At 40.9% G+C, this 12,698-nt stretch overlaps 1 protein-coding gene across 2 annotated transcripts in view; it reads left to right on the forward strand.

The window, feature by feature from the left end:
- The window catches only part of abhd3 (abhydrolase domain containing 3, phospholipase), a 101,611-nt gene that overhangs the window by 50,143 nt on the left and 38,770 nt on the right, over positions 1-12,698 (forward strand). For both annotated transcript variants that reach the window (XM_072570398.1, XM_072570399.1), the window contains exon 4: positions 4,964-5,009. In XM_072570398.1, coding sequence (XP_072426499.1) covers positions 4,964-5,009 — 46 coding nt within the window. The remainder of the gene's footprint in view (positions 1-4,963; positions 5,010-12,698) is intronic.

Raw genomic sequence — 12,698 nt, forward strand, 5'->3', positions numbered from 1 at the left:
GAACAATCATTTTCCAAGGTGGGTATACCAAGCTGGGACATTTCCTGATGAGATATCCATTTCACGAGCAAAACTCTGGCCTAGATTCTCAGTGAAATATAGAAAATACTTCATTGTTTGCTATAATTTCACATTGTTATGGACACTATACTCTTTCTAGGAGAATTGCAACTTCAAGCAAACATGTCACACTTAATTTTTGACTTTGTGAAATAATGTAAAATGCTTTAAAGAGAACCAGTGGCCCCTTTTATAACTCACATGATTTTTCTTTATGTTTGGTTGCAATTCTTATCATCAATTTATGGGTGATTATTTTATAGCCACACAATAAAAGGTCTGTTTTTGGGAAAGGCGAGAACTGCTGTAAAAGATTGTGGCCTTCCTACCTCCAATCCCACATCTACCCAACATGTTTTCCTCCAAGCCGTACAGCACTGACTTGGAACTTTATCATTGATGGGTCTTTGGGTCAAAATCCTCAAACTCTCTTCCTATTAGCACTGTGACTGCCCATGGAGGTCAAAGACTGCAGCAAATCAAAAATCCAGCTCACCACTACTTTCCACAGGAAAATAGGGATTGGCAATAAATGCTGGTCAAATCAGCAATGCCCACATCCCATAAACTAACAAGAAAAGACTACATATTCAGACATACAGACTTGTCCTCTGCTGTAAAAAGGAACATGTGCAGCATAACACTTGGGTTGAATTAAACAAATGTGCGGGGGAGAATACTTCTCTGGTCCATTCTCTGTGACACATCAACTAATTAGAATAAATTTGTTAACCAATAAGCACCTTTTTCTCATGCAGTATGATTTGATGCTCATTTGGAAGTTGGTTTTTTGCATCTGTTTTGATGAATTAAAATGAAAAGCTCCATTGTATGTCTCATGTTTCAACAATATTCAAGTTCTGTACTACCAAGCAATTATTTTAACAAATCTAACTTAAGAAGTTGATTCACAGCCATGTTGCATAGCCTTACCTTTGAAGATGTGTATCGTATCTTATAACTGACCATACATAACTGAATGTGTCATATTCTAGATTTTACATTTGCTGAGAAGTGTTTTTAGTCAGGTGCAGTTACTTTTGCATGATCAGCACAGCACCGATGTCTTTTGCTGCATCTGATGCCTTTTTCTCTCAAGGGCATGAAGCAAATAAATAAAATTAACAAAACAATCCCAGAAGGGGTTTATGCTGCATCAAGTACTTATACCAATTAGTTATCTTAGCACTAGCTTGCAGCAAAACCATCAAAATGGTTGTCCTGCTTAGTTATCCAATCTGTCGTTAAAATGTCAAACATATAAGACCCCAGATCCCATTTTCAAACTCTTGCAAATAAATTAGGAACAGAATAAGGCCATTTGGTCCCTTGAGCCTGCTCCAACATTCAATTAGTTCACAGATGATCTGTTTGTTTCATTTTCTCAACTACCCTGATAAATGTTCATTCCATTGCCCAACAAGAATCTATTTAGGTCCAACTTTAAAAATATTAACGTTCCCACCTCCACTGCCTTCTGAGATAAAGAGTTCCAATGTTGCACAAACCTCTGAGGGAAAAGAAATCCATCTCACTCTCTGCACTAAAAAGGTGAAGTGAATCTTTCAACAGTGCTCCCTAGTTTCATGAATTAACCGTGAACCAATAATAAACATGTTGCAGTTTGCCTCAGTGTCCACAAAATAGGAAAATCACTGTCAGCTAGAATTACTATTTCTAATTGTTTTCTGTGTCTGTGTCATGCTCCAGCAGCTGGTTGTTACAGGCTAGGCTTCCTGAATTTGCAAATTGAGTATCTAATGGCTGTGAAATGACTACTTTCGAATGTTAGACAGTAACTGACCTATCCCTGGTAGGGTTCTTTAACAGTTTCTATAGCTGTAGTACAAAGTGTACATTTTATAAAAGGAAATTTGTCTATGATGGAAAAATGGACAGAAATGGATTTTGCTCTGACATGGCAGAGAATTTATCCATCAGTTTGGAATGCATCTAAAAATGTTTTCCACCACCATTCTGTGAGAATCCTAAACTTGAATTTATTTGGGTTTTATCATTGATAGCAATTCATAGGGCTGAATGGTGACACCGTGATTAACACTGCTGCCTCACAGCACCATGGACCAATGCTTGATTAGTCTTAGGCAACTCTGTGTGGGGTTTGCCTGTTTTCCTTGTGTCTGTTGTATTGTGTCCGGGTGCTCTGGTTTCCTCCTACAAAGTTGTGCAGTTTAGCTGGATTGGCCATGCTAAATTGCCCTGGAATGTGCAGACTAGGTGAATGAGTCATGGTAAATGTGGGTTATGGGGACAATGTGCAGAAGGTGCAGACTCAATGGGCCAATATGCCTCTATCTGCATTGAAGGGATTTCAGAGCTTATTGTGAATTTTAATCCCCCTATACTCCGTTGTAAAAATAGAAAATCTCTGCAAATCAAAACATTTATTAAAAGTAAGTTGAGATCACTTGAAATTTGTTTCCTTTTAGTGTAACATCAAAAAAAAACTTTCAAAACTGGTGAATGTTTAGTGTTGATGCAGACCAACTTTCTGTGAAACACCTCTTTCGTTGAAAACATTATTACCATTATGTACAATTTATATTAATAACTTGAATGAGGAAAGTGTATGTACTATAGCCAAGTTTGCTAATAACACAAAAACAGTGAGGCAAATGATGAGAATAAAATAAAGAGGCTGCAGAATGAATATGGGCAGGTTAACCAAGTGGGAAAAAGTCTTGATAGATAGACTATAACCGGGAAAATGTGAGGTTATGCATTTTGACAGGATGAAGAGAGGAATTGAATATTATGTAAATGGAGAAATTCTACAGCACAGAGGGTCAACATGAATAAATTATGAAAAACTAACACACAAGTTCAGAAGTTGGCTAGCTGAAAGAAGACAGAGGGTTAATGGGAAATGTTCATCCTGGAGTTCAGTTACTAGTGGTGTACTGCAAGGATCTGTTTTGGGGCCACTGCTGTTTGTCATTTTTATAAATGACCTAGATAAGTGAGTAGAAGGATGGGTTACTAAACTTGCGGATAACACTAAAGTCAATGGAGTTGTGGATAGTACTGAAGGATGTTGCAGGTTACAGAGGGACATAGATAAGCTGCAGAGCTGGGCTGAGAAGTGGCAAATGGAGTTTAATGCGGAAAAGTGTGAGGTGATTCACTTTGGAAGATGCAACAGGAATAAAGAGTAATGGGCTATTGGTAAGATTCTTGGTAGTGTAGATGAGCAGAGAGATCTCAGTGTCTATGTACATAGATCCCTGAAAGTTGCCACCCAGGTTGATAGGGTGGTGAAGAAGGCATATGATGTGTTAGCTTTTATTGGTGGACGGATTGTGTTTTGGAGCTACGAGGTCATGCTGCAGCTGTACAAAACTCTGGTGTGGCTACTCATGGAGTATTGCGTACAGTTCTGGTTATCACAATATTGGAAGGATGTGGAAGCTTTGGAGGGCATTCAGAGGAGAATTACTGGGAAGTTGCCTGGTATGGAGGGTAGGTCTTATGAGGAAGGGCTGAGGAACTTGAGGCTGTTTTCATTAGAGAGAAGAAGATTGAGAGGTAGCTTAATTGAGACATGCAAGATAATCAAAGGGTTAGATAGAGTGGATAGTGAGAGCCTTTTTCCTCAGGTGGTGATGACTAGCATGAGAGGCCATAGCTTTAAATTGAGGGGTGATAGATATAGGACAGATATCAGAGGTAGTTTCTTTACTCAGAGTAGTAGGGGTAAGGAATGCACTGTCTGCAACAGAAGTAGACTCACCAAGTTTAAGGGCATTTCAACGATCATTGGATAGACATATGGATGAAAATGAAATAGTGTAGGATAGATGGGCTTCAGATTGTTTCCACAGGTTGGCGCAACATTGAGGCCGAAGAGCTTTTACTGCTCTGTAATGTTCTTTGTTCTATGTTCTATGTTCTAAGTTCAGCAGCTAATAAGGAAGGTAAATGGAATGTTGATCTTATTTCAAAGGGAATAGAATATAAAAATAAGGATGCCTTACTAAACTATACAAGGTGCTAATTAGACCATAATTGGAATATTGTGAACAGTTGTTCCTTTATCTAAGGAAAGAAATATTAGTTTTGAAGGTAGTCCAAAGAAGGAATTTCACTGGGTTGATCCTGGGTATAATAGGGATTGTCTTGTGAGGAGAGGCAGAGTAGGTTGGCCTATAGTCATTGGAGCTTAGGTACAAACTAGAGTTTTAGGGGAAATTACAGGGTAGATGCAAAAAGGTTGTTTTCCCTGTTGGAAAAGTTTAGGACTAGAAGGATAAGGGGTAGCTTAGAGTAAAGGATTGTCCATTTAGGAAAGTAATGAGGAATTTCTTCTCTCAGGAGGTGGTGAATCTGTGGAATTCTTTATCACAGAAGACTGAAGGGGTCTGACTGTTAAGTATTTTCAAAGCTGAGGAGAAACTTTTAATCATGAAGAGAATCAAGGGTCATGGGGAAGAAGAAGTGGAATTGAGGATTATCAGATCAACCATAATCTCACTGAATGGTATTCCAGATCTGATAGCTGAATGGTCTACTTCTGCTCTTACACTTTATAACCTTATGGTCTTGATCCCCTATCAAAGTTGAAAGTTAAGCTTATTAGCTTTTTAACAATTTTCTGAGGTAACATAAAGTCAAACCTACTAATTAAGCTCCACCGATGTCAGCAAGCATAAACTGTTCAGTTTTTAAGAGTTCGTGAGAAAACACACACTCTGTTGAAAAGATCCTTCAAAACCTTCTGCCAACACTTCAATGGGACATCAATGGCCTTCCGAGCTATCTTCCCTTCCATTAATGAAACTTATCTCTATATATGTCATGCCTAGGGAAATATTCTCATTTTTTAGACTTTGAAATTAAATATTGGTGGAACATGCACATAAATATTTTTTTGGCTTCCTTTTAGATCTGTTATTTTCAACAACAGAGGAGTGTCTGGAGAGGAATTGTTGGTAAGTTTTTAAAAATAAATTCATTAAAACTCTGGGATCTTATGGATAGAGCAGGGTTACGAATGGATGTTCCAGGATCAAGGGTTTAGATCTTTCATTAAGATCAGGGTAGGTGATAAAAGAGGGGAAGTGTGGCCTTGTTAGTCAAGGACAGTATAATGGTGGCTGAAAGAACTTTTGATGAGGACTTGTCTACTAAGGTGGTATGGACTTAAGTTAGAAACAGGAAGAGAGGTCACACTACTGGGAATTGTTTATAGGCCTCCACAAAGTTCCAGGGATGTGGGGGAGAAGATTGGCAAGACTATTCTGGGTAGGAGTGAAAGGAACAGGGTGGTCATTATGGGGTCTTTAACTTCCCCAATATTGACTAGAAATACTATAATTCTAGTACATTTGGATGGATCAGTTTTTGTCCAATGTGGGCAGGAGGGTTTCCTGACACGATATGTCAAAAGGTCGACAAAAGAGGAGGCCACACTGGATCTGGTACTTGGTAATAAACCAGGCCAGGTGTCTGATTTAGTGGTAGGTGAGCACCTTGGAGACAGTGACCATAATTCGGTTACGTTTAGTTTAGTGATGGAAAGGGATGGGTACATGCCATAGGACAAGATTTATAGATGGGGCAAGGGCAATTATAATGCAATTAGGCAAGACTTAGGAGGCATAGAATGGGGTCGCAAAATGCATGAGATGGGGACAATTGAAATGTGGAGCTGGTTTAAGGAACAGATATTGCGTGTCCTTGATAGGTATGTCTCTGTCACGCAGGGAGGAAGTAAGGTAAGGGTGATAAGGTAAGGTAAGGGAACTGTGGCTTACTAAGGAAATTGTATCGCTTGTAAAGCAGAAGAGGGAGGCTGATGTGACATTGAGGCAAGATGGTTCAGATGAGGCGACGGAGAGTTACAGATTTGCTAGGAAGGATTTAAAGAGAATTAAGAAGAGCAAGGAGGGTACATGAGCAGTCTTTAGCAAGTAAAATAAAGGAGAACCTAAAGCTTTCTATAGGTATGTGAGGAATGAAAGGATGACTAGGGTAGGAATAGGACCAGTCAAAGACAGAAGTGGGAAGTTGTGTATGGAACCTGTGGAGATCGGAGAGGTGCTAAGTGAATATTCCTCATCTGTTTTCACTCAGGAAAATGAGAAAATTGTAGAGGAGAAGACTGAGATTCGGACTATTAGACTAGAAAGGGTTGAGGTTAATAAGGAAGAGGTGTTATCAATTCTAGAAGGTGTGAAAGTAGATAAGTCCCCTGGGCCAGATGGGATTTATCCGAGGATTCTCTGGGAAACTAGAGAGGAGATGGTGGAGCTTTGGCCTTGATCTTTGAGTCGTCATTGTCTACAGGTTTAGTACCAGAGGAATGGAGGATTGCAAATCTTATGCCCTTGTTCAAGAAGGGCAGTAGAGATGACCCAGGTAATTATAGACCAGTGAGCCTTACATCTGTTGTGGGAAAGTTTTGGAAAGGATTATAAGAGATAGGATTTATAATCATCTAGCAAGCAGCAATTTGATTGGAGATAGTCAACATGGTTTCATCAAGAGCAGGTCATGTCTCATAAACCTCATTGAGTTTTTTGAGAAGGTGACCAAGCATGTGGATGAGGGTAGGGCAGTTGACGTGGCGTACATGGACTTCAGTAAAGCCTTTGATAAGGTTCCATATGTTAGGCTTTTAGAGAAAATGTGGAGGCATGGGATTGAGGGTGATTTAGCAGTTTAGATTAGAAACTTGCTTTCTGTAAGAAGGCAGCGAGTGGTGGTTGATGGAAAATATTCAGCTTGGAGTCCAGTTACTAGTGGTGTGCCACAAGGATCTGTTTTGGGACCACTGCTGTTTGCCATTTTTATAAATGACTTGGATGCAGGTATAGGTGGATGGGTTAGCACATTTGCAGATGACACTAAAGTCAGTGGAGTGGTGGACAGTGTGAAAGAACGTTGCAGGTTACAGGGGGACTTAAATAAACTGTAGAATTGGGCTGAGACGTGGCAAATGGAGTTCAATGCAGATAAATGTGAAGTGATTCACTTTGGGAAGAATAACAGGAAAGCAGAATACTGGGTCAATAGAAAGATTCTTGGTAGTGTGGATGTGCAGATGGATCTTGGTGTCCATGTACATAGATCCCTGAAAGTTGCCACCCAGGATAGGGCTGTTAAGAAGGCATACGGTGTGTTAGGTTTCATTGATAGAGGGATTGAGTTTCGGAGCTGTGATGTCATGCTGCAACTGTACAAAATGCTCGTGTGGCCTCATTTGGAATATTGTGTAGAGTTCTGGTCATCCCATTACAGGAAGGATGTGGAAGCATTAGAAAAGGTGCAGAGGATATTTACCAGGATGTTGCCTGGTCTTGAGAGAAGGTCTTTTGAGGAAAGACTGAGGGACTTGGATCTGTTCTTATTAGAGAGAAGAAGGCTAAGAGGGGATTTAATAGAGACATACAAGGTGATAAGAGGATTAGATAGGGTGGATAGTGAGAGTCTTTTTCCAAGGATGACGACGTCGCCTTGTATGAGGGGGCATAGCTGCAAATTGAGGGCTGACAGATTTAAGTCAGAGGCAGGTTCTTTACTCAGAGTGGTGAGAGCATGGAATGCCCTGCCTGCCAATGTAGTTAACTTAGCCACATTAGGGGCATTTAACCAGTCCTTGGATAAGCATATGGATGATGATGAGATAGCGTAGGGGGATGGGCTTAGATTAGTTCACAGGTCGGCGCAACATCGAGGGCTTAAGGGCTTGTTCTGTGCTGTATTGTTATATGTTCTATGATCTGTTTACATCTGCATAACATTTGAATGCATTGGCAAGAATCCAGAGAGATTTATAAGAATGGATGAGAAACTTTAACCATGAGGACAGATCAGAGAGGTCAGGATTGCTTTCCTTGGGAAGAAGAAGGCTAAGAGGCATTATAATAATTTAATGTGGTCTGAGTAAAACTTTTTTCACGCAGTAAGTGGCTTAGCCTGGAATGCACTGACTAGAAAAGTGGTGGATGCAGGTTCAGCGGAGTCATTTAATAGGAGCTTGGGTAATAATTTTAAGTTGGAATATGGAAAGAAATGGGAAAAAGGTAAGCGAATGCGAAAAAGTCATGATGCGGATTAGGACAGCTCCCTGCAGACATGATGGACCAAATGGCCTCCTTCTGTGCCTTAACACTTCATTGATTCTATGATTATATATGCTAAGGCCAGATTCCCAACACACCAAAGTAAATGACAGGAGTGAACCTGTCTTCTTGAATTGTTGCAGTTCATGTGCTGTAAGTAGACTCACAATGCCATTTGGGAGGGAATTCCAGGATTGTGACCCAGAAACACTGAAGGAACAGTGACATATTACCAAGTCAGGATAGTGAGTCGCTATGAGGGAAAGCAGCAGGTGTTGGTCTTCCCATGTACCTGCTGCTCTTGTCTTTTTGATGGAATTGTTTGTGGAGTTGGAAGGTGATATCTAAGGTGCCATGTTGAATTTCTGCAGTGCATCTTGTAGATGGTACACACTGTTGCTCCTGAGAGTCACTGGTGGAGGGAGTGAATACTTGTGGATGTGATGCCAACTAAGCAGGCCTTGGAAGGTCTTGAATACTAAATTTGAACTGTACACTAACATTTTTATTGATTGCTGTATTGGAGGCTGAGGGGTGACCTCATAGAGGTTTACAAAATTATGAGGGGCATGGATAGGGTAGATAGGCAAAGTCTTTTCCCTGGGGTCGGGGAGTCCAGAACTAGAGGGCATAGGTTTAGGTGAGAGTGGAAAGATATAAAAGAGATCTAAGGGGCAACGTTTTCACACAAAGGGCGGTATGGGCATGGAATGAGCTGCCAGAGGAAGTGGTGGAGGCTGGTACAATTGCAACATTTAAGAGGCATTTGGATGGGTATATGAATAGGAAGGGTTTGGAGGGTTATGGGCCGGGTACTGGCAGGTGGGACCAGATTGGGTTGAGATATCTGGTCGGCATGGATGGGTTAGACCGAAGGGTCTGTTTCCATGCTGTACATCTCTATGACTCTATGAATTGAGGAATAGAGGAAGAATATCGATAAGGAAATGACCTTTTTAGGCCTGGGTCAAAGAGCCTATTTGATCTGGAGCAGAGGAACAACCACTAATGATTCTTAAGAAAATGCAGTTTATTGTTTAATGGCAATTAGATACACATTGTTACTGACTATTGAAAGACTATGTTGAATTAGCTGATATAGAGAAACACATCAGTACTCTTTGAGCCAACTGTCAACAAGAGGAAGAATGCCTCATCTTCTGCCTCGGGACCATACAACCACATGGCATCAACATTGATTACACTAGCTTCCAAAGCTCCCCTTCCCCCATCTCATCCCAGATCCAGCACTCCAACTTGGCACAGCCCTCTTGGCCTGTCCTACCTATCCATCTTCCTTCCCACCTATCCTCTCCACCCTCCCCACTGACCTATCACAATTACCCTCCACTTGCATCTGCCTATTGCTTTCTCATCTACCTTCCCCCAGCCCCACCCTCACCCCTCTATTTACCTCTCAGCTCCATTCCCCCTCCACATCCATGATTAAGGGCTTATGCCTGAAACGTTGATTCCCCTGCTCCTAGGATGCTGCCTGACCTGCTATGCTTTTCCAGTACCACACTTGTTGACTCTGTCTCTCCAGCATCTGAGATCCAAAACTGTTTTCTCCCTTTAGCCATCTAAGAATATACGGCATCATCAGATTGGGTGAAGCTTAATGAAGAGTCCAACAGTAACTTTTTCAGAACCATTATCTTGTATAACATCTCTTCCCATGCTTTTTTTCCAGAGTTAACACTGTACATTCATGTATGTATTACATATACCATGATGCCATCTCCCACCTGGTCTCTGACTTCACAAATTCAGGCAGTCTGGAAGTTTCAAATCCTGGGAGACTGTTATGACTTTGACTTGAGGGATTGCTAATTTTGTTTTTGACCTTGGTATGGTCTGTAAATAATCTCTCTTCTGGAGAACTTTTTGTCTCTTGGATGTATCTTGTGGAGCATCTCATTCCTGCTTACCAACTGCCCAGTCCATTACTTAATCTAATGGACCCTTGCTCTCCTGAACGTGTTTTGCTGATGAACATGGACTGTTCAAGAACAATGCTCACCACCAGCTTTTCAAGAGCAATAAATGCTGGCCCAACCAGACATGCCAATATCCCTTAAGTGAATAGAAAATTTAAAAAATATTTTTCCTGTTGAATCAGGAATTTGCCCCACCTAGGATATCTTTAATTTCATGAAATTTTATCATGGAAGTGACTGCTTAGTGGAGTACCTAGATTTCTGAACCCAGTATTTATTTTCTTTTGATTGTGTCCTAAATCATTGGGTGTTAAGCTGGCTTCTCTGCAGTTTATCTACATTTTGCACAAATGAATCCTTATTCTCAAACTGCTGATTGGTCTATATTGAATTATTGCAAACACTTTGCTTTAAACATGATAATTATGTTGCAGATGTTTATTTTCTCTTCATGCTGGTTGTTCTGGTGCAGCAGATATTTTCCCATCTTCAGTTGTGGTACTGGAGAATTGATGATTACTAAGTATTATTCTGTCACTGGCATTAGTTATAGCACTTTGAAAAATGAAAAATGGCAATGTTCATTTTGAAAATATAAGCCATAGTCGCAGAAGTAGACCATTCAGCCTATCAAGTCTGCTTCACCATTTAGTAAGTTCATGGCTGATCTGACAAACCTCAACTCCAGTTTCCTTTATTTTCCCCCTAACCATTGATTCTCTTACTGATTAAAAGTTTGACTATCTCAGCCTTCAAAATACTTAATGAACCAGCCTCAACGGCCCTGTATTGTAAATAGTTCCACAAATTCACTGCTGTCTTGGGAGGAGAAAGTTCTCCTCATCTCTGTCTTAAACAAGCAACCTCTTACTCTGAGACTATGCCAGGCAAAAGTGAGGACTGCAGATGCTGGAAACCAGAGTTTAGACCAGAGTGGTGCTGGAAAAGCACAGCAGGTCAGGCAGCATCCGAGGATGCTGCCTGACCTGCTGTGCTTTTCCAACACCACTCTGATCTAAACTTTGAAACTATGCCATCTAGCCCTAGACTTTCCCAGAAGGTCAGTTAGCTCAGCTGGTTAGAGAGTGGTGCTAATAACGCCAAGGTCGTGGGTTCAATTCAAAAATGGGCAGCATGGTGGCACAGTGGTTAGTACTGCTGCCTCACAGTGTCAGAGACCCAGGTTCAATTCCCACCTCAGGCGACTCTCTCTGTGGAGTTTGCACATTCTCCATGTGTCTGCGTGGATTTCCTCCGGGTGCTCCGGTTTCCTCTCACAATCCAAAAATGTGCAGGTTAGGTGAATTGGCCATGCTAAATTGCCCGTAATGTTGGGTGAAGGGGTAAATGTAGGGGAATGGGTCTGGGTGGGTTACGCGTCGGTGTGGACTTGTTGGGCCGAAGGGCCTGTTTCCACACCGTAAGTAACCTAATATATCTACCTGAGAATAACTATTCTACATCTAACCTGTCAGGGCTGCTAAGATTATTGTATCTTTCAATAAGCTCATCTCTCATTCTTTTCAACTCCAATGAGTACATGTCCAACCTATTCAATTTCTCCTCAAAAGAGACCGTACCTCCATACCTGGAATCAGCATAGTGAATATTCTTTGGACTGCCTCTGGACTAGACAGTACAAGTTCAATTCCTGTACCAGCTGAGGTGATCATAAAGGTCCTACTTTCTCAACCTCTCCCTCATCTGAGGCATGGTGACCCTCAGGTTAAACCACCACAATTGTCTCTCTCTCTCTCTCTAATGAATGCTAGCTTTAACTTTCACTCTATTTATCTTGCAGAGTTGCCTTTAGGTTTCTTTTAATACTGAGTTATGCAATCCGAACCGATGGTTTTATCTCTGTAAATTGTAACTTCAGGTTCCTCTGTCATGTATTCATTCTGATAATTCAGTGGCACTTGCTTTTGTGTCAAACTTAAAGTTCAGGAGACCTTTGTTCACATAAATAGGTTCTGTTAATCTTGAGATGTTTGGATCACCAATTGTTTTTAAGATAGCATTGTAATATCTTTTCCAATGTGATTCTATCACATAAACATCTTTGTATGAGTAGGCAATTAACATTTCTCTGCCCAGAATTTATGCTTTCTTTGGTTGTAACCTCAGAAGTCTTCTATCTCTTCTGTTATACCATGTCTGCGTTAGCTTTTAAATAGTGACTTTTGTTACCATAATTAATTTCCAGTGCTGCAACCTCAGTGTAAACTATGTGTTTGGCCATCAATTTCCCAACGACAGCCATGCTTTGCGGTGTCTGCTCACAATCATAGCAGTTATGAGTAGTGATTACTCCTTTTATATGGCTAAGCCTTTTTAGGTTATTTTGTTGTCCTATTAATTTAAAGATTTTCTTCCGTCTACTTGATAGGGATATTCACCTTTATGGGTAAAAATAAGGACTGTAGATGCTGGAAACCAGAGTATAGATTAGAGTGGTGCTGGAAAAGCACAGCAGGTCTGGCAGCATACGAGGAGCAGGAAAATCGACGTTTCAGGCAAAAGCCCTTCATCAGGAATACAGGCAGGGTGCAGGTGCATGGTAAAAACAATGACTGCAGATGCTGGGAACCAGATTCTGGATTAGTGGTGCTGG

The sequence above is a fragment of the Chiloscyllium punctatum genome, chromosome 5 (assembly GCF_047496795.1).
Source record: "Chiloscyllium punctatum isolate Juve2018m chromosome 5, sChiPun1.3, whole genome shotgun sequence".
Lineage (NCBI taxonomy): Eukaryota > Metazoa > Chordata > Chondrichthyes > Orectolobiformes > Hemiscylliidae > Chiloscyllium > Chiloscyllium punctatum.